Source organism: Trachemys scripta, chromosome 12, assembly GCF_013100865.1.
Source record: "Trachemys scripta elegans isolate TJP31775 chromosome 12, CAS_Tse_1.0, whole genome shotgun sequence".
Classification (NCBI taxonomy): Eukaryota; Metazoa; Chordata; order Testudines; family Emydidae; genus Trachemys; species Trachemys scripta.
The window spans coordinates 1,294,040-1,311,637 of record NC_048309.1 but is presented as its reverse complement, the minus strand read 5'-3'; the positions used below and the strand labels follow the sequence as shown (position 1 = coordinate 1,311,637).

Here is a 17,598-nt window from a genome sequence, read left to right as displayed (position 1 = left end):
CCGGGTCCGGCACCCCAGGGCCCTAGCCGACCCAGGCTGGAGCCGCCGGGGGGCCAGCCTGGGCCGCACCTCCTCCCCCCACACCCCCTTTACCTGCTTCAGGCTTCCCATGAATTAAATGTTCGCGGGAAGCAGGGGAGGGGGCGGAGACTTTGGGGAGGGGGCGGGGTTGGGGCGGGGCTGGGGGCGGGGCCGGGGCCCCGTGGAGTGTCCTCCATTTGGAGGCACAAAATATGGTAACCCTATCCACCCCGAAGGGGTTAACGCAACCCTGTTCTCTAGACCAGTGTGACACTCAGCCAGCATCACACAGGAGGGTTTATTGAGCATTGAACACAGCACAGGAAACTCTCTGACCCTCAGGCCTGGCCTCCCTCCGCACAGCACTTCCCAGTCTCTCTGCATCCAGGTGGGCTCTGCCTGCTCCCCCTCTCCAGCCCTGAGCCCCCCCATGCTTCCCAGCTGGGCATCTGAGATCACTGGCCCCAGGCCCCACCTCTGTCCATTGTCTTCTCTCCAGGGAAACAGGGTCATAAACTGGTTTGCCTGGGCCTCCTCTCCTCTCAGTCCTCCTCTGGCCTCCTTAGGCTAGAACCAGCTGGTCAGGTCACCGGGGTCCTCTCCCTGCAACCCATTGTCCCCCCACTGGCCAGAACTGGCTGCAACTCCTGAGCTGGGTCTCCAGGTCGCCAGGTCACCCGTTGCTGGGGTCTCCATCCTCCAGGCCATCAGCTGGGGTCCCAAGTTCCCTCTGCAGTCTTCTGTAACAACAAACACCCTCTCCCCTTACCTCGCTAAACCAGGGTTACCATACATCTGGATTTTCCCAGACATGTCCGGCTTTTTGGTCTTCAAATTCCCGTCCGGGAGGAAATTCCAAAAAGCCGGACATGTCCGGGAAAATAGGGAGGGGCTTGGGTCCGGGCTGGAGCCGCTGGTGCTCAGCCGCCGGCCGGCACCGCTCAGATGGGGACGGGGACAGGCCGGAGCCGCTCGACCAGAACCGGAGCCCGAGCCAAGCCGGGCCGGAGCCGCTGGGACCGGGGCTGGGGGTGCTCGGCCAGGGCCGGAACCACTCCGCTGGGGCCGGGGCCGGAGCCCCGGGGCCCGAGCCGAGTGGAGTCGCTAGGGCTGGGGCCGGCGCCCCAAGCCGAGCCGGGCCGGAGACACCGGAGCCAGAGCCTCTTGGCGGGGGCCAGCCACCGGTGGCCGGCCCCTCGGCCGGGGGGGCGGACCGAGCTGCGCCTCCTCACGCCCCCACCCCGCAACTGCCCCAGCTTACCTGCTGCCTACCTGCCTGCCTGTTTCAGGCTTCCCGCGAACATTTGATTCGTGGGAAGCAGGGGAGGGGAAGGAGCAGGAGGTGGAGCATCCAGGGAAGGGGGTGGAGTTGGGGCGGGGCCGGGGCCCCATGGAGTGTCCTCTTTTTGGAGGATTAAAATACGGTAACCCTAGCTAAACCCATAACACCCAGGGACACTGAGTCCCACTCCCTCTGTATGCAAACCACTGGAAAACATGGACAAGACAATCCCCCACTGCGTCGCACCGTCAGTGTTGCTCAAAATTTCATTGCAGGAGGAAAACCGGAATCGCATCTTAACCGAGTAGCTGATTTATTTGTTATGCCTCTAAGTGCTGACGACAATTTTGTCCCTTAAATTCAGATTTCAAAATAATTTATAAGTTAATGGAGAAAAAACAGAAGCAGAATTAGAGGCCATGCGCTGGGCTCAACAATACATAAAAACCCTGAGCAGCTTCCCAGTGCTATCCAAGCGCGGGGCCAGGACCTCAGCGGGTGTAAACCAGGGCAGCTCCATTTTGCATGCGAGTAACTAGGGCTCGGGAGGGGTAAGTGACTCCCACCAGATCACGCAGCCAGGCCGCTCAGGTAGGCGTCGAAAGCGTTCCCCTGACCAAGTCACTGAACGCCTTGTTCCCACTGTACGTCCCCAATACAGGCCCCTCCCGCAACCGTTACTCCCCACCCAGCTCTGGCCTCCCTCACGCTGCTCACCCGTCCTCAGGGGCAATGAAAAGAGCGGGCCGAGGCCCAACCCTTTCACCTCCCGCCAGCCACCTCTCACGTGTGGGTCTTCGACGCTGGGAATAACAGGGTGTCAAATGCCACCTATTGCCTTGCATAGCGTCGGCTGTGAACCCAGCCCAGAGAGATGCTCTTTCCCTACCAGTGGGCTCAGGCCCCTGAAGATAAAGCTTTTAATGGTATGAAGAGGGCTCTCGTTTAGAGTCCAGCTATTAAAGTGGACCCAGGCCTTTTCACAAAGCCTATTCGCATGGGCTCAGGTTAGTTTCTGCCTCTCCACTCCGTGCCCAGAACGATGCATGGGTTTGTTCATTTTTTTCCTGGGCAGAATAAATACCATTCAGACTGATACTGGACCCGTTTCTGGTCCTCGTTTGGAATCTCGACAATCCCTGTTGGAAAGGTTCCTTCCACAGCTGAAATGCGACAGTCGTGTGCTGTTCGATTAGTTGCCAGGGCCTGTGAGCATCGCAGGAAGGCACATTACCACAGTCTATAAATAAGATATTTTATTACACAAACAGGTTATGACAATGATAACAGCACCATGGAGACGGCTTAGGGCGATATCAGAAAATCAATGGAGGGTTGTGTCGACACGTCTGGGTACTGCCAGACAAGTGAGCACGGTCCAAAGCACTCCGTGAAAAGTACAGGCGAGTAGAAGCTGGGTCTGGGAGAACACAGATTCCAATGTCAGTTGGGGGCGGGCACAGCCTCAGCAGAGATGGCGATCTAGTGTTGAGAGTAGGGAATCACAGAATATCAGGGTTGGAAGGGATCTCAGGAGGTATCTAGTCCAACCCCCTGCTCAAAGCAGGACCAATTCCCAGCTAAATCATCCCAGCCAGGGCTTTGTCAAGCCGGGCCTTAAAAACCTCTAAGGAAGGAGACTCCACCACCTCCCTAGGGAACCCATTCCAGTGCTTCACCCCCCTCCTAGTGAAATAGTGTTTCCTAATATCCAACCTAGACCTCCCCCACTGCAACTTGAGACCATTGCTCCTTGTTCTGTCATCTGCCACCACTGAGAACAGCCGAGCTCCATCCTCTTTGGAACCCCCCTTCAGGTAGTTGAAAGCAGCTATCAAATCCCCCCTCATTCTTCTCTTCTGCAGACTAAACAATCCCAGTTCCCTCAGCCTCGCCTCGTAAATCATGTGCTCCAGCCCCCAAATCATTTTTGTTGCCCTCGGCTGGACTCTCTCCAATTTGTCCACATCCTTTCTGTAGTAGGGGACCAAAACTGGACACAGTGCTCCAGATGTGGCCTCACCAGTGCCGAATAGAGGGGAATGATCACGTCCCTCAATCTCCTGGCAATGCTCCTACTAATACAGCCCAATATGCCCCAGGCATTCTTGGCAACAAGGGCACACTGCTGACTCATATCAGAGTCCCTTTCTGCAGAACTGCTGCTTAGCCAGTCAGTCACCAGCCTGTAGCGATGCATGGGATTCTTCCTTCCTAAGTGCACGACTCTGCACTTGTCCTTGTTGAACCTCATCAGATTTCTTTTGGCCCAATCCTCTAATTCAGAGGACCCAACGTCTACTCCTAGCTCTGCCACTGCTTACTCATGTGCCCATGGGCACGTCTCTTACACTATTCTACTGATCGGGGGAAAGGAAGAACAGCGAGGATCTCTCTCCTACCCACGGCGTTGCTAGGCGGGTCCATGTCAGCAAAGCTCGTCAATCTCCTTGGAGGACAGATGCTTTATGAACTCAGATACACAGGGCTGAACGAAGTCTTGGTTTGGGGAGCAAAGCACCCAGTGTCTGATCAAAGCCTGTTGAAGCCAATGGAAGGACGGACTCCCGTTGATTTACCAGACTTTGGATAAAGGCCTCAGTGACCCATTGAGTGAACGAGGGAGGCGTTTGGGAGGGGAGGGACGTGCACCACTCTGCCTGGAGAAGCAACCCCCTGGGATCTGGCAATGACCCCAGGAAAGATAACTGAGCACTCACTTAAATCTAGGGGACTTCCCTTAGACAAGTATAAAGAGAAAACGAATGAGGATTTTATTGCTTCTTCCAGTGCTGCAATGTCTGAGCCTGAACTGCCATCTCCCTGCTGCCTGCAAACGGGCATTGGGGTTCAGAACGGACTCTAGAGGAAAACTGCCCCCGCTAAGTCAACCCCCCCACATCCGGCAGCGTCTAGGTCTGGCCCTACTGAGATGGGATGGGCTCCCAGCCCCAGGTGGTAGGACAGGACGACAAGATGCAGGAGTGCTCCTGACCTGATTTACTAACTGAGCAGGGCCATAATTCGAGTAGCATCTGGTCTTCCAATATTAATCCAATTATCGACCCAAGGCCATGCATGAAAACGTGCAGGGCTGAAGGAGGCTGTTGGTCTCTGTGTAAAGAACTGGACCAAGCTTGTTGAGTTCTAGGGGAGCGAAAAGCCTCACGTTGCTGGCTAATGCAAGAAGTGCCCATTATTCTTCCAGACAGGGGAAGGGCTGCTCTCTCTCTCGAGTCCTTCTGAGCTTTCAAAGGACCCAAGACCATTGTCCTGAGGCCTCACCACTAGTAGGTGCTTGACAGAGAACTGAACAGAAAGAAATCCATAGATCCTGCAGGATTGCTGCACTGAGAGGAAGGATGGTCTTATAACTAAGACCCTGGTCTGGGACTCGGGATACCTGGGTTAGATTCTCTGCTCTGTTACGATGTCCTTGTGTGACCTTGGACAAGTCACTTTCTCTGAGCTTCATTTCCCACCTGCAGCGTGTTGTTAATACTTCCCTACCTCAGAGGGTTGAGGCGAGAGAGAATCATCAACTCTGTGAAGTGCTCACACACTGGGGTGGTGGAAACCAACCAGACAGACAGAGGTACAGTTTCAGGTTGAAGGCCAGAGCCAGCAGATCCTTCAAGATTACGTCTTTGCTACGTGAACATTCACCAGGAAAAGAAACAGCCAAATTAAAGTCTTCACAGCTGCTCTTTATCTACCAACTGAAAGTTCCCGGGTAGCTTGACAGAGACTGAGGCGTAAAGAGAAGATCACGCACCATGGGCATAAGAGCTTCTCTAAGTCTCACAGATCTGACTGGAGCAGCCCACCTGCTACGCAAGATTATCCAAACCCTAGAACCCTCCGGACAAAGAGGCCTTGGTAAAAGAACCAGCATTTCTTTAGGAATGATTCAAGTTCATTTTTGGTCATTTAACTTCTTCCTCTTCTCCAAAACCGACCGTCAATTTCCCAGCAGACAAAGGGCTGTCACAGGGTATCAGTGTCATTTCTAGGATTGTTTCATGTTCCAGATCATGAATGTAATGGCCAAAAATCAAACACAAAAGACTCATCCTCCCTCCCCACAGTGCCTTTTCTGGTTTATTTACTGCTGCTCACAATAAGATTTCCTGCAACCAAGATCTCTTGGAAAAATCCCTGGTGTAAGTGACTGTATTTGCACGTCAGAAGGTTTGGTTCTCAATTCTGACAGTGTCTCTTTGTATTTAGTGTTGCCTTGGTCCCTGTACAAGGATGCCAGAAAACATCCCTCAGTCATGATTTGCACTCACCTCGCCCCATTTAGAGATGCTAACAAGCTGTTCGGGGAGCCAAGTCGGAGATGCAGTCGGACACCCAGTGAACATGGCTATTACTGTTCTGTGCACACCAGGGACCCCCGCACAGCTTCTGCTGGGTTCCCTCCTGCAAGGAAATCAGAGAGGTTATGTTGCTTCAATTTGAAGTCTTTCCAGGTGCCATTAGCTGGTCCTGTTGCTCTGTGAAAGATGCTCTAACCCAGCGGGTTCCAATGTTGGCAGCTTGCTTTCTGGGTTACTCTCACGTAGGAGTTGCACCCAGCTCCAGCAGCGTCTGCATGCAGGGCCTTACGGCATCAGTTGCCTAGAGCCAGGCCCTGCTTTGGCTCCCGTGGGAACGGAGTCTGACTAAGGATGGGTCTGTAGCCCTGAGTGCAAATGAGGCAGAAAGAAAAAATTAACAGCAGGCTCCCCACAGCCGCCACGGTGGGGATGGGAAAGCAGCTACTCCTCTCCTGTCCCCAATGTAATACCCTCCGTAGGTGTGGGGCACCACGCTGGGAACACTGATTTCGTGTGACGAGGCGTATTCGGAATTGAACAGAAGTGTCCAGGGAGGAATGGGGGGGAGGTCGCACGCCTCGGAAGGGGCGGTTGATGTCAGCAGGCAGGCGGCCACGCGGAGCTTGACTCTGGGGCCAAGATCACCCCCCGTCTCGCACGCGCTGAGCCTCAGCCAGCGAACCCTCATCTGAATCTCCACCTCATTCACCCTGCGAGCAGGTCAGGTCACTGCCATGGGGGAGCAAGGAGCTGGGGGCCAGGGTAGCACTGCGTCCCCGACGTCTGGACTAGTCCTCCCAGCGATCCCCAACGGAGCGGCGGCAAGAGGAGTCCTGCCTGCAGACGAGCACCCACCCACGGCCACGTGTTGGGCTTCGCACAGGAAAAAGTAGAGCCCCTCGCTGGGGACTTCAGCAGAACCAACAGGCCCTCGCGGGTCAGCAGTATTGACGCTGACAGATCTCAGGGGATCTGACTTCATCAGCAGGAGATCAGCCAGCACCAGCAGCCAGGTCTGAAACCAGATCGCCGAGGGATGGGAAGCCTGGGGACTCCAGCACAGTCCAAGACTTGTCGCCACAGGCCGAAGTGGGAAGCGTATCAAGAAACGGGCCCTAGAGCCGGCCCTTACGATAGGCTCCTCGGGGACAGCTGGCATGGCGGGCGCTCCACCCCCCTGGAGAGAGGCAGGGACAATCTGTGCCAGCAGAGGCCTGGTTTCCCCTCAAGCCGTCAGCAGCCAGAAAAGAGGTGGATTTGGTTCAGAGCCCCCCAGCCCTCCCGAGAAGACTCTGACGCCCGAGAGGCAGTTTGATACCAAGTGACATGATGCACAAAGTACCATGAAGACTGCTTGCAGCAAGACAGACTCTGCCCCGTTAGCCTAGACTGACCAGGCCGCCCCACCTCCGGGTCACACTGCTCGGGCCTGTGGGTGGCTAAGGAAAGGACGAAATCCCCATAGCCCTCTGTGCTGTGAGCTGGGATACATACCTGCCCCGGCATGGGGGCCTTGGGGCAGTGCTCTGACATGGGGCAACTAAGCCCTCTTATCTGTCTAGTGGGGGCCTTACTGCAGGTAAAGTGCCTTGAGCTCCCTGCTTTGCAAATGCAGATTCCTTCTCCCTGGGGCAGGAGGAGGCTGGACGCCAGGCTGTGGTAACTCCAGCCTTCCTGCCGCACGGGCACCCAGGGGCCCAAGCTCTTCCACAGCAGGCCCCAGCTGGTGGGCCAGGGAGGGCAGACAGCATGTTCTATTCCCCTGCCTCGAGTGTGATTTCACCAGCTCCAGTGCTACGGATCCCCTCCCACCCAACGCCAAGGCCAGAACAGGCTGCGTGACAGCTGGGTGGGCCCTGCTGTGTGTGATGCTGCCAACCTCTTGTCCGGGAAGGGATTCAGAAGAACTAGGGCTACGATGCTGCGGTGGGGGGGGGGGGAGAGGAGGGCATCGCACCAGCCGCGGAGGCCCCCTGCCCCCTTCTGCTCCGAGTGTAAGAAGTTCCCTCACCTCCCAAATCACCACAACGTGTCTCATCAATCATGTTCCCTCTAATTAACTTCCAATTTACCTCTTTAGTCAAGTCTGTTTACAATCAGAGACAAGAAAACACGACCCAGAGCGAGGTGCAATAAATCGGTCTCTCTCCCCGCACGCTTCGTCGGCTCTATCTTATAAATCAGCTCCCAGCTGTGTGCTGAACTGCTCTCGCTAGGGGGGTGGGACGCCCAGAACGCTGCCCCAGCCGTCCTGTCTTACCAGAGCTCCGTTCTCCTCGGCCCTGTCAATTCTCCCACCTCCTGCACACTCGAAAGGAACGTGAAAAGGGATTTTCTAATCCCCTGGCACCAGCCAGAGAGCAGGACGTGGAGCAGCAGAGGTACCACAGTGAGTGCTGCATTGTGAATGCCGAGCACGCGGCAGCAAACAGAGGCCCTGGATTCCGGAGCAGATGAATCCACGTGCCACGGGCTAGCACAGGTGTGACGTTATTGATATAATCTGGGACCATATAGATCATTGTTGCAACCAAGGTCCTGTAGTGGCACGCAAATCTTGTATAAAGGGGGTCAAATGGGGTGTCTAAGACAAGGTTATGGTTTGCTGGTTATGATTATGCTGTCTATATGTGTGTATCACTTTTGTAGTTGAAGTTATGAATATTGGCTCTATACTGTCTGTATTTCAAACTTATGCTATGCTGCTGGGTGACATCCCAGACAAACTGGTGTTAGCTCTGCCTAGTCTGCTTGATGGCCCATTAAGGACCATCAGCTATACAATGGACCCATTGAGAGAAGGCAGATACGCCTTGTAACTCAGCAAAGTATGCAGGGACTGGCCCATGTGACTCCAGACTCCATTTTGCTGTAATTTTCCACAGTAAGAACAAGGAGGTGTTCTTACACCTGGAAAAGACTAGATAAGGCTGATGCCTCATCTCCATCTGGTCTTCAATCCTGCTTCATACCTCTGGAGGAACTTTGCTACAAGCTGAAGCTCTGAACAAAGGACTGAGGACCCATCCCAGCGGGGGATGTATTCCAGAGACTTGATTTGAACCTGCAGTTTATTCCATCGCTGCTGCAAGCCTGAACCAAGAACTTTGCCATTACTGTATGTAATTGATCCCATTTAACCAATTCTAACTCTCATCTCTATCTTTTTCCTTTTATGAATAAACCTTTAGATTTTAGATTCTAAAGGATTGGCAACAGCGTGATTTGTGGGTAAGATCTGATTTGTATATTGACCGGGGTCTGGGGCTTGGTCCTTTGGGATCAGGAGAACCTTTTTCTTTTACTGGGGTATTGGTTTTCATAACCATTTGTCCCCATAACGAGTGGCACTGGTGGTAATACTAGGAAACTGGAGTGTCTAAGGAGATTGCTTGTGAGACTTGCGGTTAGCCAGTGGGGTGAGACCGAAGTCCTCTTAGTCTGGCTGGTTTGGTTTGCCTTAGAGGTGGAAAAAACCCCAGCCTTGGGCTGTAACTGCCCTATTTGAGCAATTTGTCCTGAGTTGGCACTCTCAGTTGGGTTCCGCCAGAACCGCATTGTCACAACAGGCCCAGCTGCTTCGGACAGGAGCCCAGTGGATTTACATTACGCTGTCCACAGGAGTGTGATGTGAAGGAAGGGGAGCGCGACAAAAGACACCAGTGCCAATGATGCTGCACCCGTCTGTGCCAGGATGAGCACGTCAACAGGTGCTTCTAGCCGGGGCCCTGGGTGCCCAGCACTGCTAGCCTGGCCTGGCCGGGTGCAAAGCACATGGCTACGCAGCCGTTCTACATCCCCTCAGCCCGCTCGGGTCCAGGCAGAGCAATGGCAATCAGGAGACTCCAGGTTCTGTTCCCAACCTCTCCGTGCCTCAGTTTCCTCGTGTGCTAACGGGGGTTATTCCTCCCTGCAGGGCGGGAACGTGGCGAGAGGTCGCTCCTTCGGCAGCCATGCTGCTCCTCTGTCCTGCAAGCCCTTCGCACACCTCTCCCAGAACCTGCCTCTGTCCAGGCTGGCTTCAGCCTAGATACCTACCCGAGTGTCGTCTCCGCTCCAGCGTGGTGGGCTCAGGCTTAGCTGCTCTACCCAGCAGCGTGGCTAAGAGCCGCGCGGCTTCCCACGGATTTCTAACCCCGGAAAGAAATGGAGCCTGCCCCCACCACCTGGGCTGAGAGTCCGAGGAAAGGATTCTGGCTGCCGGGGTCCAGAGAAAGGAGGGGACTGCGCTGAATCCAGTATCTGTAGCCACCCTGGGGGTGCGTGGGGAATTCCCTAGTGCAGGTGAAAAGGGGAAGCACAAAGACCAGCCGAGCATACTACAGGTGGAACTCCCCACCCCACCCCTCTCCTGCAGTCCTCCACCCCCAACAACTTGTGACCAAGAGCCCCAGAGCTTCCTGCTTCGGGGGCCTTGGGTTATAAACTCGCTGTGGAACTAGGCAACCAAAGCCCAGCACGTTTGCACTGGTGGGAAGAGCACAGCTTGGCTCAGCTCTCAGTTAGCAGCACTGCCTGGGTGGTGATCGTGCAGCGTGTGTTGGTTAAACTCCAAGAGACCAGATCGGAGTCCAAAGGGGATTATCCTTGACATGGCATCAGAACTCCGCTCCTCGCGAGGAGCAGGGAGAGCTGGTTTACCGGCGCTCCCATCCTATCCTCCACGCGCCCCTCGTGTGTCCCAGCTAGAGCTCGATTTACCGGCGCTCCCATCCTATCCTCCACGTGCCCCTCGTGTGTCCCAGCTAGAGCTCGATTCAGTGCGGTATGTGGGCAGGCAATGTCCTGGCTCAGTCCTACGCCCGGCCCCGGTGCTACCTGCACCAGCCACAGCACTAATCTTGCGATTCAAAAGCTCCGTTTACATCCGGAATCCCAACGCATTTCACAACCTGTCCTGGGCAATGCAGCCTCCACCCAGCACGGAGCCTGCTCCCCAAAAGGAACTGGGCCTAGGCTTCCCATCCCAGGCCCCAGCACAAGGCCCTACTTACTCAACAAGCGGGTGCAAAGCCCTCTGATAGGAAGAGAGAAAAGTCCATCTGAAGCCAGGAGCGGCACCAGGGATTTCGCCGCCCTAGGCGGCAGTGCTCCCCCTCTGAGCATTCGGCGGCGGGGGTCCTTCCGCTCCGCGTCTTCAGGGCACTTTGGCGGCGGGTCCCGGAGCGAGTGAAGGACCTGCCGCTGAATTTCCGCCGAAGACCCGGAGCGGAAGGACCCCCCGCCGCTGAATTTCCGCCGAGGACGGCAAAGTGCTGCCCCCCAAATCCTGCCGCCCTAGGCGACCGCCTAGGGTCACCTAGTGGAAGTGCCGACCCCGTCTGCAGACAGGTAACCCAGCAGATGGCGTTCCCATTCCACTGGACTTCACTGGCACGGCACACGGAGACAAGAGTTGCCCAAACGGTCAATAAAGAGACAGGCCCTTTAGGTGTCTGTTACAGGCAGGTGAGAGCCACCCGTGGCAGGGCGACATTTCTGATCCCAGCACAGCTCGCACTCCTGATCACAGGCAGTTGTCTCTGCTCTCCCCCTTCTCCCAGGGGCAAGTGCTGTTTCTCTCATGGCTTTTGACAGTCCGAGACGTGTCTCTCACGCTCCTTCCTCCTTGTTTTTGGGACTTCCATACCGCGCGGCCACCTCCAGCAGGGTGGTCTTGAAAGATCTGCCAAAGGCCCATAAATGAACGAGGCTCTTATTTCCTCTGTGAATAGGTTCTTGGTCGTCTCCGGTGGCAGCTCACGCTGTGGGACAGTTGCTCTTCCCCTGCTTGGGATTTAAATTGAACTCCCTATTCACGCGTCACTAATAACATAACGCATTTAACACGCACTGCCCGGCTCGCCAGTTATTTTTCGCACAGCTACTGTTGCATTGCCCTCTGAACTTTAACCCAGGGGCAGCAGACCGAGACAAGTTCACGAGGACAAATCCCCCTGTCTACAACCCACCATTTTCTCAGGAAGGAAGTTTACTATGAGCTCAGCCCTTTAATCCTCCCCAATGATAACAACGACCTTTACCCACACCTGCCCAGACTCTTCGTGCCTGGCTCGCATCTCCAAGGCTCTCCCGTGCCACTGAACGTTACTGCAAAGGTGACCTGGCGTGCAGCCGGAGCACTTTAAGCTGCAGAGTGATCTTAATTAATAACCCGGGGCAGAGGAGCCGGCACCTCCCACCTTGCCCTGTGGTAAGAGGCTGAGTCCCCCTCCCCACCCCATGCACAGCGCGGGCTCTGGCGTCTTGCCAGAGGGAATTCTCTTGGCTAGTGTCGAAAGAAGCAAGTGCCCAGGTGCTGCAGGGGCAAATCCTGCGGGTGGAGCGGCTCAGCTTGCAGCAGGTCCCAAACTCAGACCACGATTTATTGCAGCCGTTCCTCTCCCACTGCGGCTCCCTCGCCTAATGAAAATGTAGTGCCGGTGGGAAGATGACTTCCCAGCCCCACAAGACTCTTTATTCACTGAAGATAGATATGTGCTGGGTGGTTCTTCAGGCACAAATGCCAGTTAGCTGAAGAGAACCCAGAAATTAACCCAGCGGATACACACTGTTCTTGAGAAAGGAGCAGGGATCCTGTGACTATTTTCAAGGGGAACGGTGCCTACTTGTTCCAGATTTAGGAACCTCGGATGGACTCACCGGAGTCCCCAACACCTCAGACACCCGGGGACATTTGGGCAAGATGGTTTCCACGGGCTTCGCTGAGGCAGTGTAGCAACGTTGCTGCTCGTCGCTAGCAGAGAAGGAGCGTCTCGTTGCAAGAGAATCACTCCACTGTTTTAAGAAAGCCTGTACCAAGATAACAAGCTCTGTGCTAATACCTCAGTGACATCTGGACCACTCGTCTCATCTATCACAAGGAAGAGACACTCCGATTGCTTTGCGTGCAGATAAGCACTGGCATTTTAACTTTTTATAATCCCCTCAGACATTTCTTTCACTGGGAAAAAGAGAGTGAAAAATCTGCAGAATTTACTCCTTTCTTGAAACCAGATTGGCGTGTTTGTGCTTCAATTGACTTCTCAATCAGGCTGCTTCTGAATCTCCCTCTAAGCACAAGTCCCTGTGATGGTTTTACGGGTCAGATAAGGGTGCTCAGTGACAGCCCCTTGTTTTGGCTAATAGATCAGCAGACAATGCAGAAAGAGGGTATTACAGCTCTGGAGGATTTAGGCTGGTACAAGAGGTGTGATAAGGCTCCGACCTCCCCCTTGGTCTGGGCCCCGAGTCACTGTTCCAGCCAAGCTAGTGCAAGAACTAGGGGAGGGGTGTGGAGGAGGAGGAAGGTGGCATTACACCTCCCAGTTCTGGAGCTGGTTTGGCTCTGATGTAAGTCAGAGCAACCTCAGGGCTGGTCTAATTTACCCTCTGCTGCAATAGTTGTCTAGAGGCTGTTGCAGCAGCTTGGAATAGACAGAGCACCATGTGCTCCAGCCCCAGCCCCTCACTTCCCAAGCCACCACCCTGCACTCAAGGCTGCATGGGAGGGAGAGTGGGGGGCAGACTGTAGGCCATTTTGCTGCCCCTGCACCACCCAGAGGGGAACCCCCGCCCCCCATCACTCCCCTTACGCTCTGTGTTCCTCAAGAGGCTGGTTCTGCAATCTTTGCAGCCCAGAACCAGAGCCTTAATCTCTAGCTGTCCCCACTTCCAGGTGCGCATCTGTCCCTGACCCTAAAGCTGTGAGAGCCGCTTCTGTCCCTCAGACAGCCACTAGGAGGCACACAAGGCAAAGCACCTGCGAATTCAGTTCCTCCGAACCTCTCAGCTTTCCCCACCAACATTCACTGGAAGAAAGAAACCAATTCCCTTTGCCCATCCCCCCCTTTCATAAACAGTCAGGGAAGGAATCGGCGGGCACGACCGACTGTGGAGACAGCCCTGGGAGCTAATGGAGAACGCGCACCAACGGGGGCTGTGAAACCTCAGACACGAGTACTTGCACCAGAGTGACTTTAATCTAGTCAGGGAACAGAAACCACATCATGTGGCCAAGTGACAGCACACAGAGCTGGCTGCAAGAATTGGATACTGAGCGACCCGCAGACTGAAACGTAGCTGGCAAATAGCTAATCAAGTCAAGAGAAGGTTTCACAAAGAGAAAGGCTGTTTAATAAAATGGTCACTGCCCGTGTTCTCTAAGCTCCACTAACAGCAGCACTTCTGCAAACATTGCAGCCACTAACTGGCAGGGCAGTAGCCCTTTGGTATCTCCCAATCCTGGCTCTCCGCACACGATGGCCCAGCTAAGGCCAAGGGTCTGGACAGAGTTAACAGAAAACAAATATTAGATGGCTGTAAACTAAGGCCACTCCACAGCGGCGAGATTGGAAAGCTGCCCTCATTCCTGCCACAGACATGGTGGACGAATCTTGCCCTTCGGGTAGGAAGCAGAGTTGAGGTGCGACTGTGCACAGAATGTACCTAGCTTGCACCCACAATTCCTGTGATTAAAGACACAGCTTGGGTCACTGTGCACAGAAACAGCCAATTCAGGTAATTTGTGCACACGGCTCCCTTGTGTGTGAATGCAGCTGCAATAACTGAGTGCAAATTATGTGCACAATTGTACAACTCTACCTTGATATAACGCTGCCCGATATAACATGATTTGGATAGAACGCGGTAAAGCAGCGCTCGGGGGGGTGGGGCTGCGCACTCCGGTGGATCAAAGCAGGTTCGATATAACACAGTTCCACCTATAACGCGGTAAGATTTTTTGGCTCCGGAGGACAGCGTTCTATCGAGGTACAGGTGTATATCTACACTAACAACCTGGCCTGCATTCAATGCTTCACGTTACTCTTTTCTACTCAGCATATTCAAAACCATGTCCCTCTCCCCCCCCTTTTTTTTTTAAACACATAGCTCTTAGATTCCTTTCATTACTACTACCCGTCCCCCGCTACTCCACCCAGCTCTTTTCCCATCCCCCACCCCCTTGTTTCTCTGGTGCAAAATGCAGCTTAATGAAGGACCAACATGGTTTCCAGCAGGTCATCTTCCAGTATTAAAGTCCCAAGGCCAGACGCAAGCAGGAGTTCACCGTGGAAAGGGAAGAATTCCAGGGTACAGCACTGTCAAGAACTGAAGCCATCTCTGAAAGGATAAGGTGAAAGATCCTCTTTTCTACAGGGGTCAAGGAGGAGGGAGGAAAACGGGCAGAACAGATCATTTCTGCACCACCATTATGTTTTTGCAGCTTTGTGTAGCTGCTGCCACCACGCCTCCCCTGCTGATCCCCAAGTAATGGCATTCAACACAGCCAGGCCAGCGGTGCCTCCTGAAGTCATGATTGAAGGAACCCTTTAAGCTTCCCTGACAAGACATTTTTCTGAGATAAAAAATGAATGCTGCCAGCATGCAAATCTCTCTAAATTAGGCACAGCCCAGCTTACTGGAGCTCTGCTGTTTTGTGATGACCGTCATTAACTCTAGCAGCACAGAAAAGGAAGCAAGAATGCTCTGAGCAGGCTCCCGTCCCAGCTGGGTGCCGCTGCTCAGAGAAACACTTGGGTTTGGCTGGCTGACATCTGCAATGACACTGCTAGTGAAGAAGGGCGAGCGAGAAAAGGGCTTTGGTCAGCTTCTTTGCAATCAGCAATTCACAGGCAACCCACCTGCCGTGACTCCCTGGAAAGGAACAGAGACCTGCACAGTGCGGCTGGGACAGTTTGCATCTGGGGCTCTCCTTCCCACCAGCACTGCATTCACGGATCGATAGCTCAGGGGCCAGAGTCCTGTTTATCCACAGAACGGGGGGACAGTGGGTTGAAACAGGAGGGTGAGATGTTGAGGGGCACCGTTTACCCAACTCGGAGCAAGTGCACTCTCCTCCGTTCCTCTTGGTTTAACCCCCGCTATAACCTAGGTAGGGCTCTCTAAGCCTCCCTAGGAGAGGGGAATTCTGTCTCCATGGCCCAGTGAGTCCAGCAACAAGAGCGCCCAATCAGGGCCACTTATGGAAGCGTGTGTCCCGTGGAACTTGTCTGAGACCATCCCACAAGTTGCTGAAATGTGGTAACATTCCTGACCAGTGTTCCCCTGGGCTGGATTTGACTCTGCTACTTGAAGGTGAGCGTCTCACTACCAGGCCCCGAGCTAACCAGGCTTCCCCTCTACTCTGCTGTCAACGCCCTCAGGCTGTGGGATTGCTTCTCAACAGTAGGCAGGAGAGAGGCCACAGGATGAAGCTGCTCTAGTGTCTGCGATGCTCTCAAACCCCTCTCCGAGGTCTCTTGGCAGAAAACATCAAACAAGAAATAAAAAAAGGAACTTTAATGTCTCAGAAATCCCTATTAGAACTGGTTTAACCGAGAAGTCATTTCTGCTGGGCAGCAGGCGGTGGAAAGGCTCAGCGTGCTGGCTGCATCCTCGTCATGAGACGCACAGATTTCAACCCCAGAGTTCTCAGAAATTCTCCAGCAGCTCCAGAATCCGCTTCTGCTCGCTCTCCCGGAATTCCTGGTTCTTCCCATCCCCGATGTTCTCTGCGTACTCTGCAGAAAAACAAAACCAAGCCCTGAGCAAGATGCTACGGCAGATAAGCCTCCCCTATTGCAGCGACACACCTGCAGAACCTAAACTTATATCCTGGCCTGTGAACAACTCACATCAATGCCTGATGGAGAGTTAGCCAAGGGACAGAGATGGACTCGTTTTCCTGGTGATTAAAACTTTGCATGTTAAACATCTACTGACTCCTCATTACAAGATTTGTTTTGAAAGGATGGGGCACTAGAATAGGTGCTCCTGGTCTTCTCCCTCATTCTTTAGCAGGGTGGACATCAGCAGGGAGACCAGAACTTTAGTCCCGAGTACATCCCCCAGCCTCATCATCTGGAGAGGAGACAGTTTAGGACTTGTCTCCAAGCCGCATTCAAAGCCCCCCCATTAGATCTGGGTCAGAGCCAGAGGCACTGCACCCTGCACCGTTACACATTATTACAAAACAAAAGGCAGATTTGGGGCTGAGGACACGAGCATCTCAGTGAATCGAAGCTGTCTGCCTAGGAAGATGTTTTCCAGCCTCTCTGGCTCCTCTCATGCATCCCCTTCTTCCCAAACAAACAGAACAGCTTGTATTCAGTGTCTGAATGGCAACACGGCAGAAGAAAGTTTGCTTTAATATTTATGTGTTCAGCATTGCTACACATTTCTGAGCTCCATCAAAGCCCTCATTATAAGAGCACTGAAAAGGCTGGGGACAGGGAGAAGCTAGTTGGTGTGGGAGCCTTCTCTCATGCACCCTCTCTGTCTCCACAAACAAAGCAGAGAGCTCTTTGCCAAGGCCTCTGGGAGAAATCCGTTTAATATTTATAAACTGCTATAGTCTCTGCGACAAGAGATGCCCGGTGCCACCGCGGTTTGCTGCTAGTGGGTCCGTCTGACTGGCATCCTGGAGACAAGGAGGTGGGGGGAGCACCTGAGGACAGAGGGCTCTCCTGCACAAAGCAGAGAACAGCCCCCCTCCCACCCCGTGGTTAACAGCTCAGATCCTGTTCCAGCTGCCTGGCGCTGCACCCAGTGCCATGCCCTCTCTCTGCTGCCAGGCTCTCGGTCACATCCCGGCCTGGGGGAGCATCGTGAGCACAGTGACGGCCCAGCCCACCCGTAACACTCCTCTCCTGGAAGAGACCAACGCCAGGTGCTGAGGGGGTGTGTGTGTGTGGGTGTAGGCGTTCCACATACTGCCACCGTCCCCGCAGGGAAATAAGCGGAGGTGCAGGTTCTGCCCCGAGCAGGCCATTTCGCTGGCCTTTGTGACTCTGAGTGCCTGAGCGAGGCAGCAAGTGGCCTGGCCTTTGCTCACTAGCGGACGGAGGGGAACTCTGCACCCCGTCTGAGTGCCGGGAGGGACTCCATCCCAAGTGCACTGCCCGGCGGTGGAGCCGCGGGACAACACCAGGCTACTCAGCTCCTCTCACTTCAAGCAGGAACCTGTGGCCATTTTCTGAGAGCAGGAGGCAC

General features: G+C 54.3%; 1 protein-coding gene across 1 annotated transcript in view; it reads right to left on the bottom strand.

Moving 5' to 3' along the window:
- Window positions 1-15,891: 15,891 nt before the first annotated feature.
- The window catches only part of CTNNBL1 (catenin beta like 1), a 92,698-nt gene continuing 90,991 nt past the window's right edge, over window positions 15,892-17,598 (bottom strand). The window contains exon 16 of the mRNA XM_034787124.1: window positions 15,892-16,127. Within this exon, the coding sequence (XP_034643015.1) occupies window positions 16,039-16,127 (89 nt within the window). The 3' untranslated portion in view covers window positions 15,892-16,038. The remainder of the gene's footprint in view (window positions 16,128-17,598) is intronic.